The 22429-nt window shown below is 41.3% G+C and overlaps 3 protein-coding genes across 4 annotated transcripts; 2 read left to right on the top strand and 1 right to left on the bottom strand.

Moving 5' to 3' along the window:
* Positions 1-15: 15 nt before the first annotated feature.
* Positions 16-9416, top strand: LOC116250784 (probable copper-transporting ATPase HMA5). 2 transcript variants are annotated; one of them, XM_031624717.2, is made up of 9 exons: positions 16-126; positions 3043-3787; positions 3888-4021; positions 4139-4570; positions 4858-6249; positions 6740-6994; positions 7095-7217; positions 7987-8463; positions 8850-9416. In XM_031624717.2, the coding sequence occupies exons 4-9, from the start codon at positions 4274-4276 to the stop codon at positions 9267-9269; spliced, it is 2964 nt and encodes a 987-aa protein (XP_031480577.1). In that variant the 5' UTR covers positions 16-126; positions 3043-3787; positions 3888-4021; positions 4139-4273; the 3' UTR covers positions 9270-9416. The 2 variants fall into 2 exon arrangements, with proteins under 2 accessions (XP_031480577.1, XP_031480576.1); XM_031624716.2 differs by having other exon boundaries at positions 3874-4570.
* Positions 9417-12964: 3548 nt separating this feature from the next.
* On the top strand, positions 12965-13336 carry LOC116250334 (uncharacterized). Its single transcript, XM_031623964.1, has one exon. The coding sequence runs from the start codon at positions 12965-12967 to the stop codon at positions 13334-13336; it is 372 nt and encodes a 123-aa protein (XP_031479824.1).
* A 6307-nt stretch (positions 13337-19643) lies between these two features.
* LOC116249814 (small heat shock protein, chloroplastic) lies at positions 19644-21331 on the bottom strand. The gene is made up of 2 exons (XM_031623095.2): positions 20855-21331; positions 19644-20297 (listed from the first exon to the last, which is right to left on the bottom strand). Exons 1-2 carry the CDS (start codon positions 21063-21065, stop codon positions 19882-19884), a joined length of 627 nt encoding a protein of 208 aa, XP_031478955.1. The 5' UTR covers positions 21066-21331; the 3' UTR covers positions 19644-19881.
* Between the last annotated feature and the right edge of the window lie 1098 nt (positions 21332-22429).

Raw genomic sequence — 22429 nt, 5'->3', positions numbered from 1 at the left:
GCTGTCAAATATTTGCCGCGAGCCATCCGCCGCACAAGAAGATCCGCGAAAAAGAGGCTCGAAACGCATACTTTTGTTTCGTGAAAGGAACTCGTTCCAATCAAAGCAGCCCCGCTTTCTCGCAAGGTAGCTCTCTCTCTCGCTCTCTCTCTCTCGTCATGGAGGCCATCTCTCTGCCCTCCGTCCGCCGCTCTCTCGTCGCCGGGTCTGCTACCTTGGTTGCCGACTCCGCCGCTCATCCTGCTCGCTGCCGTACGCCCAAATCCTAGTCCAACCGTGCTGCCCAAATCGACCGTCCTGAACCCTTTTGCCGCTCCCACCGTCGCCCCTTCGGTGCGCCTCAATCCTGCCCCTCCGCCGCTTTCCCTCACGGACCGGATTGAAGTTCTTGATCCCTTTAGACCCATGTCGCCTGCCCTGCTGACCCGAGCGTTCTTCTGCTCTTCCTTTCCGCCGCCTTTTTATTTTTGTCTACTTCTAATGGTTTTTCATTTGAGGAAGGGCGCAATGGGATAAAAAAACTCCCTTCTGTGAAAATGATTCATTGAGGATGGATTGCTGGAAAAATCGAACCTATGTTACTCTCATTGCCACCACTGAGAGCGCTTCCCCCTCCCCCTCCCCCTCCCCCTCAACCCACTTTCTCCTTTATTTTCTTCTGCCTCTGGAGATTGCCTATACTTTTCATTGGCGACTATATTTTGTTTTAGGAGGTTTCAAATCGGAACGATGTCTGTTCAACTTCGAAGTATTTTAGTTATTTCAACTAATTATTCATTGGATTTAGGATGGAATAATGTTGCAAAAAGAAATGTTCATTTTTTTGTAGTCTAACAAAAATCAAGCTTTGGTGCTGTGGCCTTAAGCTTGAAATTCTTTGGTTAAACTGATTCGTTTGTATTTTATTCAGATGATTAAGTGTTGTATAGTTGTCAGTGATCGATCGGAAAGAAGGGTTATAGTTGTTTCTGCCATGCCAAAAGTAACTGTGAGCAGTTTACAAAGCATGGTCTCGGGATGATTCTTATGTTTCCGCACTGAACGGCCTTTATGAAAAAGATAAGCTTACAGCAGGAGTTGCTTGATGGAGATGATATTGGTTCAATCCTTTCGCGTGCATGAAGATACCACCAATTTCAAAGCAATGCTTAATGCTATATATATAAGTTAGTCTTAACCAGGTTTCACTATTTTCATTTCCTTGTGAAGTTATTACAGAAGCTGCCTGGTGTTTAGAATGCTGATTTCTATGGCATCGGAATCTCAAGTCCTGTAGAAAGAAAACGTGCTTCTTGTTAGTTTTCACTTTTCAACCATATTGCTTCTTGTTTTATGAATCCTTTACAATTTTGATTGGTTACTGTATTTTCTCCTCGAGAGTTTTTTTTTTTTTTTATTTACGTTCTTCTACTATTGTACTTTCTTCATGCTAATATCTCCACCACAAATTTCTCTGCGGTGGTTACTTTTTCTTTTATAGAACGTTTTCTCTCTTTCATCAAACATTGGTCAAAGTTTGTCAAGAAATGTATTTCCTGTCTAGAAAAACGGAGCTGAAATTTTGTTCTGTTTCAATTTATTCCAGAAAATTATTCCTGGATAGAAGTCTCCTGAATCTTTATCTGTTGCCATCAAACAGCTCCCAAGTCTTCCACAGGAAATCAATTTGATTCCCAAATCGTCAAAGTTGGCTGATTTGTAACTGTTTTCTTATTCGTTTTCCCTCTTCCCACATGTTCCTAATCGTTTTCTAATCCATCTTTTCTTCTCTTTCATTTTCATTATAAGATCGATAACCTCGACTTGTCTGTAGTGAAAGCTACGTCATTCCCGTGGTTCCTGTCCAATTCAATCGAAATTTGCGATATTCCTATCCAGATAAAGAATAAACAGTTTCATGTCAGAAATATCAATATCAATACAGAATTCCTTAGGGGCCGTTTGGCAACTTGCTGTCCTGTGAATCCATCCAAAAATAAGGCAGATTTGATGGAATAATATAATGAGTGTTGTTGAGGATTCTTGAGCTATTAGAAAATGGACATATGTCCAGGTACCCAATGGGTATCAAGATGATGGCTTGGTCTGCCCGATAATTTAATGGGCCAAGCCAGACACCCAACCCAATTCATCAGCGGGTGTGTACAGGTGGACAAGGTGGTCTGGTCACTGGCAGGTCGCCCGTTAAAGTTACCATGATATGAAGTTGAACCTGCCTGCCTGGTCCATATGGAAAAACTCCGTTCAATTTAAACCCGACATGGAGGCCTTTGTTTCTGAAGTTCGACCTAGAAATAGGCCGGAGTCAAGCTGCACCTAACTCCTGATAAAATCCGTTCTGATGGTTTCTTTTCGCGTCCTTCAACATAGTTCCAGATATGGGTAAGGCAGTTGAGGAAGATTCCTTCGAGAATGCGGAGAGTGAGAAATGTTTCCAATCCGAGCGCAGAAGGGATGAATGGATACATCGAGAAATAAAGTTCTTCACTGAGAGAAGGCGGTGCCTTTGCAAGTATGAAAAGGCATCTCAAAATTATTCAAGATAAGGATACATGGACATCCAAAGAAGTGTAAATTAAGAAGGAATGACAGGGGATGATGAAGCAACAATGAGAATGCGCCAACTTGATGGGAGAATTAGCTTCGCAGAAGTAGAAATTAGGCAGAGACTCATGTCTGACACGGTGGTGGTCGTTTTCTTCAGTGTTAATATTGGCAACAAGGAATCGCTAGTACGTTTTATAATTTCTACGCTTAAAATCGATTTAAAATAATTTAGATTTTTTATTAAAAAACATGAAGTTAACATTATAAGTTGATAACACGCCATGTCGATGAATAAAACTAATACAGCACCATGAAAATATTTTATAACATTGTTGTTCTTTTAGCACTCCTTCAGTTCTTAAGAGAAAAGAGATATTTAAGAAAGTTTTTTCTTCTATTATCTTTTACATAACTACTTCCATTGAGTAGTGTTTATTTTCTTGGATTCGCAAGACGGCCTTGAATTTTTCAATCAATTCCTTTTATCTGTGTTAGCTGCAGGGCAAAACATTGCTGCCTCTACGGCTAGCCACGCCGCCCCGGCTTCCGTTCGCATTGCCGCCACCAGCATCCCTAGTCCCCATCCCCGCCACGGGAAGCTTTCACTCCTGTGGTTACACGTATCAATTTGTTCTTACCTGCCACGTTGTTCATGCATGTAGACTCCATCCAGCTGCCAATTCGTTCAAGCTGGTCTCGTCTAAAAATAGCAGTTTCACGCCAAGCCGGTTGGGATGCAAACTTGAAGAAGGATACCAGAAATACAGACTTCAAAAGCTTTTAGAAAGAAAGGATGTGTAGCGAATATTCAAAATGAACTAATTTAAAGCAGCAATTCAACTGCAGAAAGTTTATAATAATGGAGCAATTGGCTGAGAGAATCCCGAAAAAAGATAATAGATCACAATAAAGTGCAACCGTTGCAACTAGGATTGTCAAATATGAAGTTCCCATTTTGCCGGTAGTTTTTCTTTCCAGGTGATTGTCATCGCGCCTGAACCAGCTTCCCGTTTATGCCTGAATCCCATCCAGCAGGTGCCCCCTTTGGGTTTTAGTTCTTGTTTGCTGGAAGAACGACTTTCCTAATTCTTTCAGGACCTACTGAGACGAGGCACCCGTGATTCTCTTTACCATTTCTAAGACTCGCAAACCTCACCACAATTGGTTTCGTCGATAAAATTGCAAGTTGCTGCGGAGGGCTCAGAACCACAGAGTGGAAGGAAACGAGGATGGCAGCCAGGTATAGATACCAAAAATACAGACTTCAAAAGTTTTTAGAAGGAAAGCATGTGTAGCGAATATTTAAAATGAACTAATTTAACGCAGCAATTCAACTGCAGAAAGTTTACAATAATGGAGCAATTGGCTGAGAGGAATCCCGAAGATATATAATGGATCACAATAAAGTGCAACCGTTGCAACTAGGATTGTCAAATATGAAGTTCCCCATTTTGCTGGCAGTTTTTCTTTCCAGGTGATTGACATCGCGCCTGAACCAGCTTTCCGTTTATGCCTGAATCACACGCAGCAGGTGCCCCCTTTGGGTTTTAGTTCTTGTTTTCTGGAAGAACGACTTTCCTAATTCTTTCAGGACCTACCGAGGCGAGGCATCTGTGATTCTCTTTGCCATTTCTAGGAGTCGCAAACCTCACCACAATTGGTTTCGTCGATAAAATTGCAAGTTGCTGCGTAGGACTCAGAGCCACAGCAGTGGAAGGAAACAAGAATGGCAGCCAGGTACTTGGCCATGGCGTGCCTGCGGAAGCAGAGCCACGACCTCTCTCCGACGCCGCACTATCCCTCCATGCCAAAGTACCCGAGGGGGTGGGCCGTCGGGGAGGCCTCGGATGGGTTCTCCAGCAGTCCCAAGAAGAAGGTCCTCTTCTCAGTAACAGGGATGAGGTGCTCAGCCTGCGCGGCATCCATTGAAAAGGCCATCAAGCGCCTCAATGGCATCCATGACGCTGTAGTCGATGTCGTTCGTGGCAAGACCCAAGTCATTTTTTACCCGGAATTCGTTATCGTGAGTTCCTCCTATTCACTTATTATTTTTCTGTTTTGTTTACATTTCTAAATCATATATTATTTACTCATAGTTTTTTTCTTATTATATATATACATACCCAGCGTCTCGCTTTCTGAATTAGCAGAACCATTACGCTTGGACTGTGTCTCATGACATATTTAAATTATCAAAAATGGAATCGAGGAGGGCACATTAGGTTCACCTTCTTTTATAACTGGTTATGGAAGTGGTCGTGATGTTGATATCCTTTTTCATGAGATTATCTTTGGCCTACTTTTTTTCAGGAGGAGACGATTAGAGAGGCCATTGAAGATGTAGGGTTTGAAGCTACACTAATTCAAGAAGGTTCAAGTGAAAGGAAATCACTAATTTGCCGGATCCGTGTGAAAGGAATGACTTGTACATCCTGCTCTTCAACTGTCGAATCTGTTCTGCAAGCTGTTCATGGTGTGCAGAAAGCGGTTGTTGCTCTAGCTACAGAGGAAGCAGAAATCAAGTATGACGTAGGCCTCGTGTCCTGTAAGAAGCTTATCGATGTGATTGAAGATACTGGTTTTGAGGCAATCTTGATCACTACAGGAGAAGATTGTAACAGGGTGACACTCAGTCTTGAAGGAGCTACTACAGATGAGTCCATGAGAAGGATTGAATGTTCACTTCGTGCATTGCCGGGAATTGAAGAAATTGAAATCTACAATAACTTGCATCAGGTGTGCATATCATACAAGACTGATCGTGTAGGGCCAAGGCATTTTATTAATGTGATTGAATCAACAGAGTATGGACATGTCAAGGCAACGATATCTTCTCATGAAGGAGACAAACTTCTTGATAGAAGCAATGAAATTAAACAGTATAGAAGTCATTTCTTGTGGAGTTTGGTGTTCACGGTTCCTGTGTTCTTAACTTCTATGGTCCTGATGTACATTCCACGGGTAAAAGGCATCTTGGAACATAATATCGTGAACATGCTGACAATTGGAGGGCTTTTAAGATGGATTTTGTCTACTCCTGTTCAGTTTATCATAGGCAGAAGATTTTACAGTGGATCTTATAAAGCTCTTCGTCATGGCTCCCCAAACATGGACGTGTTAATTGCACTGGGAACCAATTCTGCTTACTTTTATTCAGTATATTCGGTGATCAAAGCTGCAACATCTCCAAATTTCATGGGCATGGATTTTTTTGAGACCAGTGCAATGCTCATATCTTTTATTTTACTAGGGAAATATCTCGAGGTATTAGCTAAGGGTAAAACATCAGATGCTATTGCAAAGCTAGTGTGCTTGAAACCAAAAACAGCAATCTTGCTAGGAGTTGATAGTGAAGGGAATGTGATTTCTGAAGAAGAGATGGATGCTAGGTTGATACAGCAAAATGACATTATTAAGATACTTCCTGGTGAAAAGGTAGCTGCAGATGGGATAGTTGTTTGGGGACAGAGTCATGTTAATGAGAGTATGATAACAGGGGAAGCTAGGCCAGTTGGGAAGACAAAGGATGATGCTGTGATAGGAGGTACAGTAAATGTGAATGGAGTTTTGCATGTCAAGGTCACCCGTGTTGGGTCAGAAAGCGCTCTGTCACAGATTGTTCAATTGGTTGAAGCAGCACAGTTGGCTAAAGCTCCAATCCAAAAGTTTGCAGATCGTATATCCAAGTATTTTGTGCCAATGGTAAGCCTCTAATTTTATCTCTTTATTTCGTGCTGTGATAATTTTATTAAGAAAAGGCCAGGGTGAAATGTAATATTAGTTATCTAGAGCTAAAGTGCAGTCATTGGCTGTCTGTCAATGCCCATTGATTTGCATAGGCAGGGAGGGGTCTTAGGTGCCCACAAGAAAGAGGTAGAGGATGCTTGCTCATTTGCACTTATTCGGGTGACAGTATGAGTTATTTCCTGCCTATGTCAACGCATCTGTGTTTGTCCTGGTATTTCATTGAGACTGTCAAACCAGGATGCAACTGACATGGCGCATTTACTATATCCGAAGTTCCGAACCCTGTTTTCTATTTGGTTATTTGGGTCAAGGAAGGTAATTCATACTGATCAAGCTCTTTGCAAGTTAGAGACATTTGGGGATCATTAATGTGATTAGACTAATCTGCACAAACAGTTAAGGTGTGGTTGAACTAGTGTTTTCTGATTTTTCTTGTGTTTTGCAGGTCATTGTTGCTTCTTTATCCACTTGGTTAGCTTGGTTTCTAGCTGGAAAATTTAATGCCTACCCAAAGTCATGGATTCCCCCTTCTATGGACCACTTTCAGCTTGCTCTTCAGTTTGGCATTTCTGTCATGGTCATCGCCTGTCCCTGTGCACTGGGCCTTGCGACTCCCACTGCTGTCATGGTTAGTACTGGTGTAGGTGCTTCTCAAGGAGTATTGATTAAAGGTGGTCAAGCATTGGAGAGTGCACACAAGGTTAGCATTCTTTTCAACAGTGGGATAACTGCTTGAATGAAAAAAGAACATGCTACTGCTTTGAAACTTTTATTTACATTTTTCGTTGTAAACTTTCTAGGTTGACTGCATCGTGTTTGACAAGACTGGAACACTTACCAGGGGAAAGCCTACAGTCATCAGCACCAAGCTTTTGAAGAATATTGTTCTTCGTGATTTTTATGAACTAGTGGCAGCAACTGAGGTATGCCAAAATCTACATGTTGGTGCGAGAGTGGATGCAAATGTACATCCACTTTGAGGAACATATAAATTGAGTCCACATGGTAGGAAACTGTTGGACATTGTCTGATGTGGAACATACGATATGCCATGTGGGTGGGTGTGTCTGTGTGAGAGAGAGTTTTTGTAGGATATGACTGCTCAGAAACGTTAGAAAATTGGGGTTGACTTTGAGGACTCAGCAACTTCACTGTTGAAACCTAAAAGAACGAGGTGAACTTTGAGTCCATGAACTTCATATTGCTTTGTGAATTGCTGCATGAATCAATTCCCTATTCTTGGTGCTAATTGTTTAAAATTTAGAACTCAAAAAGTACCTATAGTTGATGCTGCTTTATCTCAATCCATCTTTGAAGAACCCATGCAATTCCTCGAGCAAGACTACCTGATTAAACTGGCATGTGAAGAGTGCTAACAAAGTGTTGTATAGAGTCTTACTAGGTTATGCTTGACAAGAGAGAGACGTTTAAATTGGTTTACTTGTTCATTCTAACTTATCTTTTCGCTGATGGCATGGCTTTCTTCATCAGAGACAGACTGGTTGACTAGAAATAGTACGAGCTTATGTCATTCTATTAATTGATTTAATTCTCAGACAGCCTTTAAATATTTTGCCTTTCATGTATATATTAGTCACTTACCCTATCTAATACGAGACACAAAGTTGAACCCATGGTTATTCGTTTAAACTTGGATATTTTAAAGTGTGAATGACTGACTGTGCTTTACAGTTGAACAGCGGGCACCCACTAGCCAAGGCCATTGTTGAGTATGCAAAAATATTCAGAGAGGAAAACGGCTCGGCTTGGCCTGATGTGCAGAATTGTGAATCTATTACCGGCCATGGTGTGAAGGCCACCCTTTGTAACAAAACCGTACTGATTGGGAACAAAAGTTTGATGCTGAACTCTGGTGTTGCTATTCCTATTGAAGCCTCTGATATCATCGAAGAGATTGAAAAATTGGCAATGACAGGGATAATGGTTTCTATAAATGGGGAGCTGGTGGGGATCATAGCTATATCTGACCCATTGAAGGATAACGCTCAAGAAGTTATTTCCATTCTCAGGTCCATGGGCATCAGAACTATAATGGTAACAGGGGACAATTGGGGTACAGCAAATGCTGTGTCAAAAGAGCTTGGGATTGACGAAGTCATTGCAGAAGCTAAACCAGATGAGAAGGCAGAGAAAATAAAAGAGCTACAGGTACGTCTCACATAAACATCTTTACTAAAGCTTTGAAAAACAAGAAAGATAAAGTCACACTAGAAAATATTGCTTTCTATCGTCTATGAAATGCTGTCGAACGCAAACATGATATGTATGCGTGTGTTTGTATGTGAGGCTTTTGAAGTCTTTCACTTTTAAAATTCACCAATTTTAGGGTGGAGGATGGCTGTGGAGAAAACGAACAGAAGAGAGAAGTGAAAGTAATAGAGAAAGAACACGCACATATGTGTAAAAGAAAGTGAATACTGCCTAATTGGCCCACGCCTTATAATTTAAATTATCTCAAATAGATGGACGGCGGGATTTTTCTCCTCTCTGCCTCTTGGTTAACGACTCTCTCTCTTTCTCTTTTTCTTTTTCAGATGTCTGGTTTAACGGTCGCAATGGTGGGAGATGGCATAAATGACTCACCTGCACTCGTTGCTGCCGATGTCGGTATGGCTATCGGTGCTGGCACTGATATCGCTATTGAAGCAGCAGACATTGTGCTGATGAAAAGCAACTTGGAAGATGTTGTAACTGCGATAGACCTCTCCAAGAAGACATACCTGAGAATTCGCTTAAACTACATGTGGGCTCTTGGGTACAACTTGGTAAGTATTCCAATTGCAGCTGGAGTCCTCTTCCCATTAACGCATTTCAGGCTTCCACCCTGGGTCGCAGGTGCTGCCATGGCTGCGTCTTCGGTCAGCGTGGTATGCTGCTCTCTTTTACTAAAAACTTATCGCAGGCCCAAGAAGCTGGACAGACTCTCAACTAGCAGGATTGTGGTCGAACGGTGACCATTTGTTGCCCCTGCATGCTGGCATCGTCATACATAGTGCAGGGTAATAATTCTCTGTTACGGTCAACCATGCTACTTCTTTTTACTCAAATGGAAAGTTGATTACTTCAAAAGGCCCTATGCTGAATCTTACAAGATTGTGGTCCAAGAATGTTGCCTCTCTCTCTCTCTCTCTCTCTCTCACACACACACACACACACATACACACATATACAGCAGATTTGTTAGTAGGGCACGATAAATTTAGAAAGATCTCTAGAAAGTATGAGCTGAAAGAAGAGACACTGCTAAAACATCCTCTAAGCTTTCGTGATAACTTAGGTAACTCAGTTTACTTGACTCTAATAGTTGTAGATGAGCTTTTCCAACTCAACGATGAGCCTTAATAATAACAATATATAACATAGAAAGGGTATATGCAGAAGCCCATTTTGTCTGAACCTATAAACTTTGTATTCTTTTTGTCAAAATGTAAGAATTGCAGAAAGAACCTGCCCACGAAACGAACCTTAACAACAGATATAAGAGTAATCGAACGTGAAAACCAGAAAATTTCAGTAGAGAGACAGATTTATTAAAATTTTATATGCTATTTTCTGAAAAGAAACTGAACGGAAGCCGGGCCTCCCTTCCCTCTTGGTGCCCTTGGTTTTCCTTTTTAATGATGACCGCAGCAGCTGCAACAAGAGAAGCTATATATTTGAACCCTATCAATAAAGGGAATCGAGCAGCCTGTCCACATCTTATGGAAGCAGTTGCACCCAAATAAGGTTTTCAAGCCGATACATTAATCCCTGTAGGAACTACATTATATACTTGTGATGCAAATCATGTATATCAACAACATACAACGAAAATGAGAACCGCATACCTAAAATACTGAAAATATTAGCACAACAACAAATCAAGCCATTCTTTGGCAGCCACCTTGCATGGTCTTTGCCGCTGCATTCCAGATCAAGAATCAATAACAAGGACCTGAACAAGGTCCACTCCTTCCCCTTCGGCCCTGGACAGGGCTCTGATTATACGGGTCATGGGTCTGATATCCCGTCTGAATACCTCTCTGATGCAAATGGCACAAATAGAAATCATCCATGGCCGAATTCCAAAAAAAAAAAAGCTAACATCAGGATCCAAATTAAGAAAGATCCAATGAAGTAGAGCTGATTAAAAATCCAAGTTACGTATTCAAGTATAAAGGTAGAACACACGTACGTGCTAAAATTGCACGCCACCGCACCAAAATAAGATATAATTTAGAATGTCGATCTCAATCCAAAACTGTGGCAAATGTAGTTGGAATTCAAAAGCATATGCGGATCTTAATCCAGTCGTCTGAATCATACAGCTGAAAACCATCGGATCCATTTGGTGCTACAAGTTCATCAAATAGATCCCTGGATCCGATGTGTGAGCCCTTAATTCTCCTTGAATCCAAAAAGAAGAGAAGAGGCCCTTTTACCCAGTCAATCCACGCTGACATTTTTGAGGTCGGTCAAAAAGTGAGATCTCTCTCGTTCTCACACACACCATTTTCAAGTTTCTTTCAAATGACGAAGAAGTCATGCTTTAAAATCAAGCCCTGTTATAGTTGACTGTCGCTTGTCCCCTGCTTCACTGACTCTCTTCCTTCATCTTCTCGCGCATCCATCAAAAAAGGTGAAGAATATACAAGAACATCTAAAATATGAAGAACAAGGGTATGGATAAAAGCGTAGAGTTCATGTTTTAATAAAGTTATGACATTGAAATAAGATGTTCCTTTTTTAATAAAGCTTTCATTGACCTCAATGCTTGGGAGAAAGAAGAATGGTTGTAAAGGTGAGAAAACTCCAACCGAACGTGCTATCATAGGAATAAGGGCTTGAGTTTTAAGTTCAACAGATGTGCAGCCGCAGAAAGGAATCAGTTTCCTTCCATGATGGCGTGCAACTTGCGCGTTCCGCCTCCATACTTTTGAGATGCTCCTCCCAACATTTTGTCCTACTTGCTTGACATTTTTCTTCCCCTTTATATATACTTCAAACTTTTCAGCTTGACATTTTCTATAGAGTAAAATCTCCATTGGCAGGAAAACCTGCTTCTTCTCTAATGTTTTAAGAACATTCATCTACAATATATATGGAATTAGAGAAACCATATATATATATATATATATATATATACCATTTTTTGTTTTCATATATCTGCCGTCTCGGATATACCAACCAGATTTCGGGATGGCATATGATTTGATCAGCGAAGCGCACTGAGCAAGATATTAAATTGATAAAGTTTAGAATTAAATAAAAGTGGGGCTGGATTGGCCGCCAAGCAAAAGCGCTAGGAAAACTGAGGAGGTCGTCGCACGGCGCTTCGTCCACTCACGCTTCTCGTAGAAGCACTGCAGCAGTTGGGTGGGCTCATAAGATATTACCTTAGTGCCCGTCAAAATTGTGAGTTATGACCAGCAGGCCCTGCTGTTCATGGTGTGCAGAAAGCTGTTTGCTGCTTGTCCGTGTGGGCTCATTCGGTCGCCGTTCCAGTTTTGATCATTAAGTTATATAAGCAACGTCGATAAGTGATCTAAATATCAACACTCGCTTGAATCACACGGGTGAGACCAAGACGAGATGTGCATGCAAACACGATTCGATTCATTTGAAGGCTGGTCATTGGTGAATCCTTGCAAACACCAAGCCACCAAAAAAGGTATTTGAGTAAATGGATAAGCTTCTTGATACTGAGGCCAACAAGCAGCCGAAAGGACAGCTGTATTTTCTGGCTGCTCTCTTTCGTAAGCTTGTAATTGATGGGACCCTCATTTTCTTCTCAACCCATCCTCCGCCACGGGCAGTTAGAACTTAGCTCGATCGTTTGGAACCCAGCAAACTTGAGTCGTTTGATAGTACAAACACTTTGTATATGTTTCATGAATATAACATAAAGGTACGATGCATATTTAAGCAAGGGTTTTTCTAGTGTTCGATAAACATGTCATAACCTTTGGAGCAAATTCATGATACACTCACCAAACACACGTCGTTTCAGTATATGCAACAAGTGATTAAAGATAATTAAAGACATGGAGAAAGTCCAACAATTTAGTCATCACAATAGAATATTTTATGCTTTAAATTTAATGAAAGTTGTTTTGCCTCCAAGCACTGTTTGTGGTACATTTGGATGACTTTAGGAATCGGATTTTACAAAACCTGTTTTGCGTTTTGTTTAGCTCATCAACATGATTACTTTTAATAAGATATAACTGTTACTGCAAATGTCATCTCACCGTGCTATAGGCAATCAAACATGGGTAAGTAAGTTTGAGGGCGGCGCAGACAGCGTCGCCGTTGATCCAAAACAGAGGGCCATTTTGGTAATGGTGTGCAGCAACCAAACATGCAGAAAACGCGTTCGAGCTTCCGGCCAACTATAATATGTTCTTCCTTCCACGGATCGCTTCCTCTCTATAAAAGCCGTCTAGGCCATAACCTGGATCAACTGTTACCGCCTCCCTTTCTTCTCTTCCGTTTCCAAAGCCAAGAATTACAATTCTTCTCTTGAAAACAGACGATACCCATCTTCTATTTCTTTTGGTCCACGATCAGTTCGTGTTCTCCTTGAGAAGAAGAAAGGATACCCGATCGTCCTTTTCCTTGGCTCTGTTCTGGGCTTTCAGTTTTGTGGTTGTTCATCTATCCGGCAGCGATGGTTTGGAACAACTGGTTGGCTCTGAAGCGCCTCCGGCGAGCGATCCAGAAGGTGAGGTTCCTGCTGAACATCAATCTGAATCGGTTCAGGTTGTCCGCCGCCGCTATCCGAACGTTGAGCAGAAGGAACCTTAGCTTACCCAAGTCCCCGGCCGGCCTGCTTGAAGCGGCGGACTTCGACGACGAAGCAAGCGCGCAAGACCAGTGCTTTTCAAGGACGATCAGTGGGTGCTCGGAGGATATCGACCAGAAAGCAGAGGATTTCATCGCGAGATTTTACAGCCACATTCAGATGGAGCGCCAGGTTTCTCTGGAGCTGCGCTATTGCAACCGCACTCTGGAGAGAACGTGGTCGGATTATTCGCCTTAGACTACGGTTTCCGGCGAGTTTCCGAGAGGCGGTTCTGGGAATCGTTCGCCGGCTTTTCCATCGGTTATCTTTCTTAGGGTGTTAAACATAAAAAGACATTCTTTTTTGGATTTTTAATATCTTTCCTCTAGAAAAAAGCACCGGTTTAAGAACCGAAATTTTATATGATGTTTATTGCCATTTTGAAGCTCTCAAATCCTCGTTCAGGATAAATTTAGGAGCACTTTTGTCATTAGGTTTCTCATCAGGGCATGTTTTTGGCTTTGCCTGGGGTTCTTTTCTTATCTGAGATTTTTTTTCTTCGTTTTCAAAATTGCAAGCTGCGTAGTTCTTACCTCTTGCTACCAGAAAGAGATCTGCTTCTTCTCTCTTTATGTCATTTTGGGTTTTGAACTGTTTTTGCCTTCTTTTTAGTTCTCCTTTCTCCATAACGAGTGTCCTGTAAGATCCAAGAAGAGGAAGGTTGATTTGGTTAAACTGGACATAGCACAAAGATGAAAAGAAGGCAGGATTATGAGACAGGATCATGGAGCTCTAAGAGTCCGGCCAGCTGCTTCGGCCAATGTGTGAATACTCTCTTTTTCTCCCTCTCTTTGTCTAGTTCGTTTATGGTATGTATGAAATAGCTTCGAGTGTAAGCAAATTCGAGATTGTTCAGTTGGAGCCTTTCAGGGGCTGTGAATGTCTGTGAAAGAAGCGTAAATAAGAAGCATCGATGTTAAAGGGCTTCATTATGTCACGTCAGTAGAAGTTGATTGCGTGAATGAAAGGGGTTGTGTCTGCAGACATCCTCCTGAGGTTGTTGTACTGATGCGTAATCCAATAAAAAAAGAGCCCATTTCGTTGATCTGTGATGCAGTGGACATGAGCGTCGTGAAGAAACTTCCCCCTTCTCCTCTGTTCCGTTTTCTGTTTTCCCTTTTTACTGCATTCTTTTACTCGCACTCTCAGATACCCTTCAATATTGTTCAAGTTCTGAGGCAATCCTCCCAGATATCAAACATCCTCCTATCCTTCTTACATTTGTTTCGCTTTTCAATAACAGAAAAAATGTTTGTTTAGATGATTCAAGTTTGTGTTGGTACCTTATTACAACGGATGATGCGCCGTGGATCTTTAGATATCCTTTTTCCTTTTTCCACTTTAGAAAAAATCCATCCAAAGATAAATGAAAGCGAATTTCTTCTTTAAAACCAACGTTCGGTCATGGCATTCCCAAGCAGGAGACATGTATCCTTGAAGCACATTTGCCAAAGGTGGAGTGTTGCGTGCGCCAGCCAGGAGGCCCCCTCACTTTCGTTTCAAGCAGCATCTCAAACAAGCAAGCAAGAAGAAAGAACATTAGTTGCAAAATATTTTTTACCATCCTAAGGCCATGGAAGAAATCTTACTGTTCAACTTTGATCCTTTCCAAAGACATCATGCTTTTGTTTGGTGAAACATGATGTGGCTAAGTATATTGTTCATGGATTCAACAGTCAAAACGCTGAACTTAGCACCAAAAGCTCTTTCAAGTGTGGCATCCTCACCTCATCGTAAATAGTGTTTGCATCAATGGAGGTACGCTTTAATGGATTTTTTTTTCCCATTCATATCCCGAAATTAAAGCCGCCTTCAACGTCCCTACCATCTTCTGGCCAGCAAGGGTCCACGAAACGGCATCTTCACATGCATGTGATGCATCTTTTATTTTTTGTCGATGATGAGATAAATCGCCCAGTCCGACTCTTTTGGATGCATTCCCTAGTAGTCTTAAATCTTAATCAACGAGGAAAGTCTGTCCAATGAGTTGGCCTTATCAGTGAGGTTTCAATCTGTCGCAAACGTCCAAATAAATGGAGAAAATCTCCCATATAAGTAAAAAACCAGTTTCATTTTAGTGGAGTCCCGAACAGAATGCGCTCAATCACATGAATTTTTTTTTGTTTCTTTTTGTAGGAATTTCAAGACCCACAGTTGCAGAAAGCAGACTATATGCAAGAATCTCCCCGCACTCAGGCGTCTGCCAACCGTCTTACTTTTCTACTTGAATCTATCTGGCGGGGAGAATGAAACTCTTCCTCGATATAATGTAGCTATAAATCTGCAATTTTCTCCATGGTCGTGCCTTTTACCCCTTCATAATCCAATTTGTCCTATCCAATTGCCATCAACTGACGTAATCCTCGATAAGCTCCAACTTGAAAAAAATGTTGAAGAAATTGCTGGTCCACATATTTTTCCTTTAGGATGTAGAACAAATCAACGTGCGGTTGGAAAAACCATTGCTTCTATTAATATATTTATCTGCTTACTTTCATACCAGCTAGAAAGGGCTGAGAAAGACAAAGACGTACTCAGATAAGGCCTCTTCAGTGGTATGAACAGCTTCGAGATCTGGCTCGATCGGTTGGGAATGTAAAGAAGACGCGGTTGCTGCTCTCTGCGGCAACCAAACTTTCTCCAAATGTTTAATCGATTTTTTTTAAAAAAAATCTTTGTCACCATTGTTCTTCAAGATATAAACGTTTTCCAAATTACAATGTGAATTTTGTTCTCGACGGCTGGATGAACAACAATTTTCTGTGTGAATCCGGACCCAAATTTATGGCGATTAAAGCCCCTGACGAATCAGAAAGCTGGTATAACCCTCGCTCATATTTATTTATCTTTCCGGATGTCAGGTCTCTGTTAATACCATGTTAATGTCGATGCCAACAAGAAAACAGTTAGGACGATCAACCATTGTGGCCGATCTGGACATATCACAAGTTCCAGACTTGTACAGCTTTCACGGCCGCAAGAGTTTCTCATCTCAACATATTTTATCAACCATGATACCTAACAAACTGTACAAAAATATCCTGCTTACTCTGCAAGAATCTCCCCGCACTCCGGCGGCGTGGCTCTTTTGTGATTAGGAAGCCAACTCTAGGATCAAAACCACATTAAAAGAGAATTTTCGGCCGATCCAGTTAAGTCGCAGTTGGTTTTAACCGACCTGGTCACCAGGTTAGCGAGTTGACTCATTAATTGGATCAAGTTTTAAATAACTATAATATAAATTACTGCAGCTGAAAATGAGACGAGTCAAGACCGAGTCGAACCAAGTCACGGGCAAATAGCACCAACCTTGAATCGTGGCCAGGTTTTTAGAAATACGAGTTGAGTTGAGCAATTCTTCTACAAGTTTGCCAAACTATGGCTGCGGCTAGGAAATCTCTTACACATGGTTGGGTGATAAAACTAAAAAGCAAAGTTACACATTTTCTTTGTTGATCATTTGATTTTTATGGGTGAGGCTACAGTGGAGCAATGTAAGACTATAATGGACTGTCTTAATAAATTTTGCTTCTTTTCTAGACAGAAGGTGAATTTATTTAAATCTCTATTTTATACTTTCCCTAATGTTCATGAAGATGTTGTTCAAAGTATTCAAGAGAGTTCCAGTATGCATCACAACACTGACCTTGGCCGTTATATAGGGGTGTCACTACATACCAATCGTGTTAATAGAAATATTTATTCTCAACTTCTTGACAAGGTTAGCAAGCGATTGTTTTCTTGAAAGGCTTTCCAACTCTGGTCGTGCCACCTTAGTACAATCTGTGACTAGTTCGATTGCAGTTTATACTATGCAAACTACTAAATTGCCAGTGAAATTGATAGTTTGAATAGAGATTTTTTCTTTTGGATCAACGACAGAGAAAAGGAGAGTTCATTTGCTGAATTAAGACACTGTGTGTAGTGCAAAAGATAAAGGAGGACTTGGTATTCGTAAGTCTGCTAATATGAACAAAGCTTTGCTTGCCAAGTTAAGGTAGAAATTGGAAGATGGGATGAAGGTTTATGGGCTCGAGTTTTGTGATCCAAGTATTTGAAACGATGTTCTTTTCTTCAAGCTCATATACCACATAATGCTTCTCACACGCGGAATATAATCTCAACCAAATCTCTTGTTCATCAAGGTTGTGCTCGAATTGTAGGTGAAAGATCAACAAGCTTGTTTTGGAAAGATAAATGGCTTGGGCATAAGTCCTTACTTGAGCGCTCTACTGTTAATTGGTCTGAGGAAGAACATACTAAACATGTTAAGGACTGTGTTTGTAACAACAATTGGAGTGAGCAGTTGTTAGTGCTTTTGCAAGCTGATATTAGGGAACAACTTTCATTTGTGCAACTTCAATATTAGGGAACAACTTTTATTTATGCAACTTCAACAGGATGAGCAAAATATGAATTTTTGGCAAGATTGCAACTTCTCTGTTTTTTTTGCTTATAAATTGCTTACTGTTGGTGTTCACACACATGACATCTGGTCTAAACTATGGAAACTAGATATTTTCCCTGAGGTTAAGTTCTTTATTTGGTTATTATTTCATAATCGTCTTCTTATTAGATCTGCTTGTTTACATCGAAATGTTTTGACTACTGCAGTTTGTCCTCGGTGTGGTACTCTTGAAGAAAATACTCTTCATGTCCTCCGAGATTATAGTTCTTCTCAAGTTATATGGGCTGACTATCTTCATAGGGCTAAATTGTTGGAGTTTAATACAGCTACTTTGGAGGTTTGGCTAAGCAATAATATTTTTAGGTATCGTTTTTTTGTGAACAATATGATTTCTTGGTCTATTTTCTTTTGCTTCGCTTATTGGCATATTTGGCAGTGACGAAATCGAGTTTTATTTGAAAAAGGATTTTCTTGACCTGATGATATTTTATTTCACATAGCTCCTTCTGTTGGAGAGTTCAGAAATCATATGGCCCAACTTCGATTATCCCAACGAAAAGGTCAAACCTTCATTGCATAGATACCACCTCCCTTGGGTTTTGTTAAGTTGAATGTTGATGCGACTGTTAGAACAAATTCAGGAAACTTAGCGGCTGGTGATTTATTTCGCAATGATAATGAAGAATGATTATTTGACTTCACTTATCGGACGGGTTATGGTCATATAACTAATGCTAAACTTATTGTTATTTTTCATGGTTTGAAATTGACCTGAGAACGTGACTTTCATAAAGTTAATGTTGAATTAGATTACTTGTTAGCGGTAAACAAGGTTCTAAATGACCTGCAGCCTCGTAATCCTTTATTTCAGATAATAAAACAGTGTCAAGAATTGCTGAGAAGTGATTGGGAATGTGTCTTATGTCATACATACATAGAAACTAATATGTGTGCAGATTTTCTTGCTTCATGGACTTTTCAAAGATCTTTTGGGATGACCATTGTAACCAATCTACATGGTCATTTGCATCGATAATTGAAGATGATATGATTGGTGTAGCTCGACTTCTTGTTATAGTTAGTTGTGATTTTAAACCACTCCTATGTACAAAAAAAAAAAAAAAAAAAAAAAAAAAAAGAGTTACACATTTTGGACTTTCCTGTTTCATAGTTTCAAGCGTGTTATGCTAAAATTTGAAACCTCAAAACCTGTTAGTTTCTTCGAGTGACCTGTTAGTTTCTTCGAGTGGGAAAGAAAACAATATTTTTGCCTGCACTATTCCACAATCGGCAATGGATAATCGTACTTTCATCCGTGCAATAATCGTGTTGAATCTGTGAAGACTCCGTGGCAACTTAGCTTTGGCCCCAACAGCACACCTGAGGTCTGCTCTCCAATGATCACCCTACCACCTATATCGTCATCGATTCATTTTTTTCTCTTAATACTGAAAGTGGTCGACATACCATTCATCATCAGTAGTCATCTCTCCCTTCTCCCTCTGCAAACCGTTGTCGGAAGCCTCGGACCAGTGGCAGCAGCACGCTGAGGAAATGCTGCCATTCATATCTTTGCGGCAATGGTGGTAGCTCCAGCAACCTTAAATTTCGAGAGTTCATTTTCATATATGCATCAGTAGAAACATTACCCCATTTCCCATCAAAGAAATGGAAGTCGCCCGAAGGAACGGGGAAAAAGTGTTTTATTGCATCAACCCCGGTCTGATCCACCAGTCAATAAGCTGAAACCGCCAACAGAAGAGGGGAGAGCGCTTTTGTTATTTGACCTAAACTTGGGCGTCTCTCACAAATATTTCAAACCTCAAAAACCGGTCATTGGTCGAAACTCGAGTTTGATATGAGATCTCCTAACGAAGTGGAATGTGGAAGCTCGTCTACTGTCTGAATTTTCTTGATAAATTTGAGTTCGGCGAGCAGGTTTCAATAAACCAAATGTCCATTGTCGCATTAGTAAACTGGATGATAGCTACGGAAGATGCACACACTTGCGGCGCGAGTTGCGGAGTCGCAGACCCATCAACAGCATCACACAAATAAATAGCGCGGGTAGAGAAAGAGACCATCATGGCGATCGAGTGCGAAAGAGGATGCTGCTGCTTTTCCGTTCATGATTCAACAAAACAAAGCAACACTACAAAGACCAGACCACACCTCCATTTTTATTTACATCTTCAAAAGCGTCTCCTAAATCTTCCTCTTAAAACCCAAAACATGTCTCCCGGGATTCGTAGCTACCATCTAAAACTACCAAGGAAAGAAAAACAAAGGCGTTTCCTGATGACAAGAAGCAGAGACCTGCTCTCACTCAAGCTCTTTAATCGATCTGTACTTGGACGACATCATGCCTCTCCTCTTCCTTTACCCTGGGCACCTTAACTTTCAGCACCCCATTCTTCATCTCCGCCTTGATCCCATCAAGTTTGTACAGATTCGCCGGGATGTCGATCCGGCTGCTGTACTTCCTCCCCGGTTCTCCCTCCGACTCCGGCTCGGCTTCGCCACGAATGACGAGGGTGTTTTGTTCCGTGTACACCTTCACATGCTCCTTCCCAAGACCCGGCATGTCCATCCTCAGATGAAGGGCATCGTCATCCTCCCTTACGTCCCAACCTCGCCTCGCGCCGCCGGTCGCTCCTCGCGTGGCAGCGAGCAGTGGGTTGTCTATGAATTGGTCCATGAGGTTGAGAACCTGGCTCAGGCTCCTCTGTGGAAAGAGGGGATCGAACACGTCTGCAAGATTCATGTTTCACCAAGTATTTGATGAAATGCCTCAAAGACTATTGATTCAATTTCAAGCGAATACATGAACAGAAACGGGCCTTTCTCAAAAAGGTAAATACTTCTAAAGGGTCTTATATACACAACTCTAGTTAAATAGAAGAGCCAACGGGAGACAAGAAGAATTAAACCAGACGATGACATTCGGACTGACTAATTGTTTTATATGAAAAGTTTTATAGACTGAAAAATACGAATGAACGAAACACCCAACGGAACTCCACCACCGAAAGACGATGAACCCAAGCGAGATTTAGCACAAACTAGAAGAACCAAAAGAGATAAATAAAAGCATTACGAAAATAAAGGAAGGACAGGCAACCCCACGAACGGGAGATCAATGCCAGGTAAAGATAACTAAAGGCAAAAGACGAAGACAACCCTAGTTCGGCGATCCCACAAGAGAGCCCCAAAAGCACTACAAGAAAATCTCCCAAGAGTCCAGACAGCATATCATATGAAACTATTCGACGAAATGCCTCAACGAGAAAGACAACCGAGAAACTTACCGGTAAAGAGGCTAGGGCCATCACCGCGACGCTGGTCGACCGCCCTCTCCCTGCGATCAAAGTCAAGGTTGCGGTCGTCCTCCGCATACTCACGCTCACGCACCTGAGCAGAGGTGTTGAAAGCACGACAAGTGGAGGCCGAGAGGACCCTCGTCATGGAAGGAAGGCTCAAACGAGAGGCACCCCTCTTGAGTGCTAGCATTCCGGCCATTCTTGGTGGAAGAAGGTTTCGCAAAGGAACCTGGAACGGCGAAGAAGAAAGAAGCGCTACACAGGTCTTGGGCTTACGGTCGTACCGCACCTGATAGCTAATGGGGCTTTATTATAGAGAAGGTAATGTGCAGATTCCACTTCCGGATATATGTAGAAGGTTCCAGAAGAAGACGGCCAACCAGACCTCTCCCGTCTCCCCCCTCTTCCATCTCCAGCGTCATTTAGAAGGTTCCGGAAGAAGGCGGTTCTCCCTCGCGAGCGCACCCTTTCTTGGTGCTCAAGTTGTCCATTTATATTTCCCGTATCTTCGCGGCGATTCGCTTCCAAAAAACTATTTATTTTTCAAAAATTTTGAAGTGAAGTTCGTTGCCTGGCGCTGGATAAGAATAAGACTTACTTAAAAATCATGGGGAGAGTAGGTTGAACTGGAAAACCGATTTATTTAGTCTGGATCTGGTATCAAATAGGTCCAAGTTTCCTATCCGAATCCCAGAGATCCAAACCAATTCCCTGTAAAAGGCCTGATTGTAACTCTCTCATATCCAGTTCAATCTAAAAATCAAGGCATTAAAACCAGGTTTTCGGAGTGTTTAGATGCCATCAAAACTGGGTTTGAAGAAAACCAGCTGGAGCTCAGTTTTGACAAAATCTGGTTTTATAAAACAGCTGATCCCTTTTAGGTTATTTGAAAACCAGGTTTTACATGTGCCACCCAAACAAAAAACCAAAGTTTCCAAATCTCATTAAAAAACTTAGTTCACATAAAACCTAGTTTTGACAAAACTGGGTTGGAGGAAGGTGTCGATCCAAAAGCCGCCCCCAAATCTAAGTTTGAGATCTGATTAAGTGAGATCTGGCCACAGATTTGGCAAATCATGAAACGGAATAGAGTCCGAGTCACTTACTTTCCTATTGGGAATGTGTCATCCCCGTGTAATAAACATGGGTCTTTGAGTAAACTATGTTCTCAGCTTGTTTTTAGCCAAGTAAATTGTATAAGCAAGCAAACAATTTGTTGATTTAGGCAAGTCTGCACACTGAAATTGTTCAATTTCATTCAAACTCCCTCCAATCACTAAGGGCACGGCTGTAAGGATATGGAAAATGGTGAATCAAAGGCGGGGTTGGTCTTCAGTTATGATAACTTGGCACGCAGAGCAATCTATGATGATACCAATTGATCACTGTTTTATTCAAATTACTAGGCTTATTAAAGCAATATCATTAATTTGTAAACGGCAATTCATGTAACTAAGGGTTAATATTTTCTTTATTACTCCATATTTGTCTGCTGTACAATACAGATAATCTCAGTATGTTTCGCTCTTTCATCTCCATTGCTCAGTCTCATCTGCGCTGCAC

Source organism: Nymphaea colorata, chromosome 3, assembly GCF_008831285.2.
Source record: "Nymphaea colorata isolate Beijing-Zhang1983 chromosome 3, ASM883128v2, whole genome shotgun sequence".
NCBI lineage: Eukaryota > Viridiplantae > Streptophyta > Magnoliopsida > Nymphaeales > Nymphaeaceae > Nymphaea > Nymphaea colorata.
This window is presented reverse-complemented; position numbering and strand designations above follow the sequence as displayed.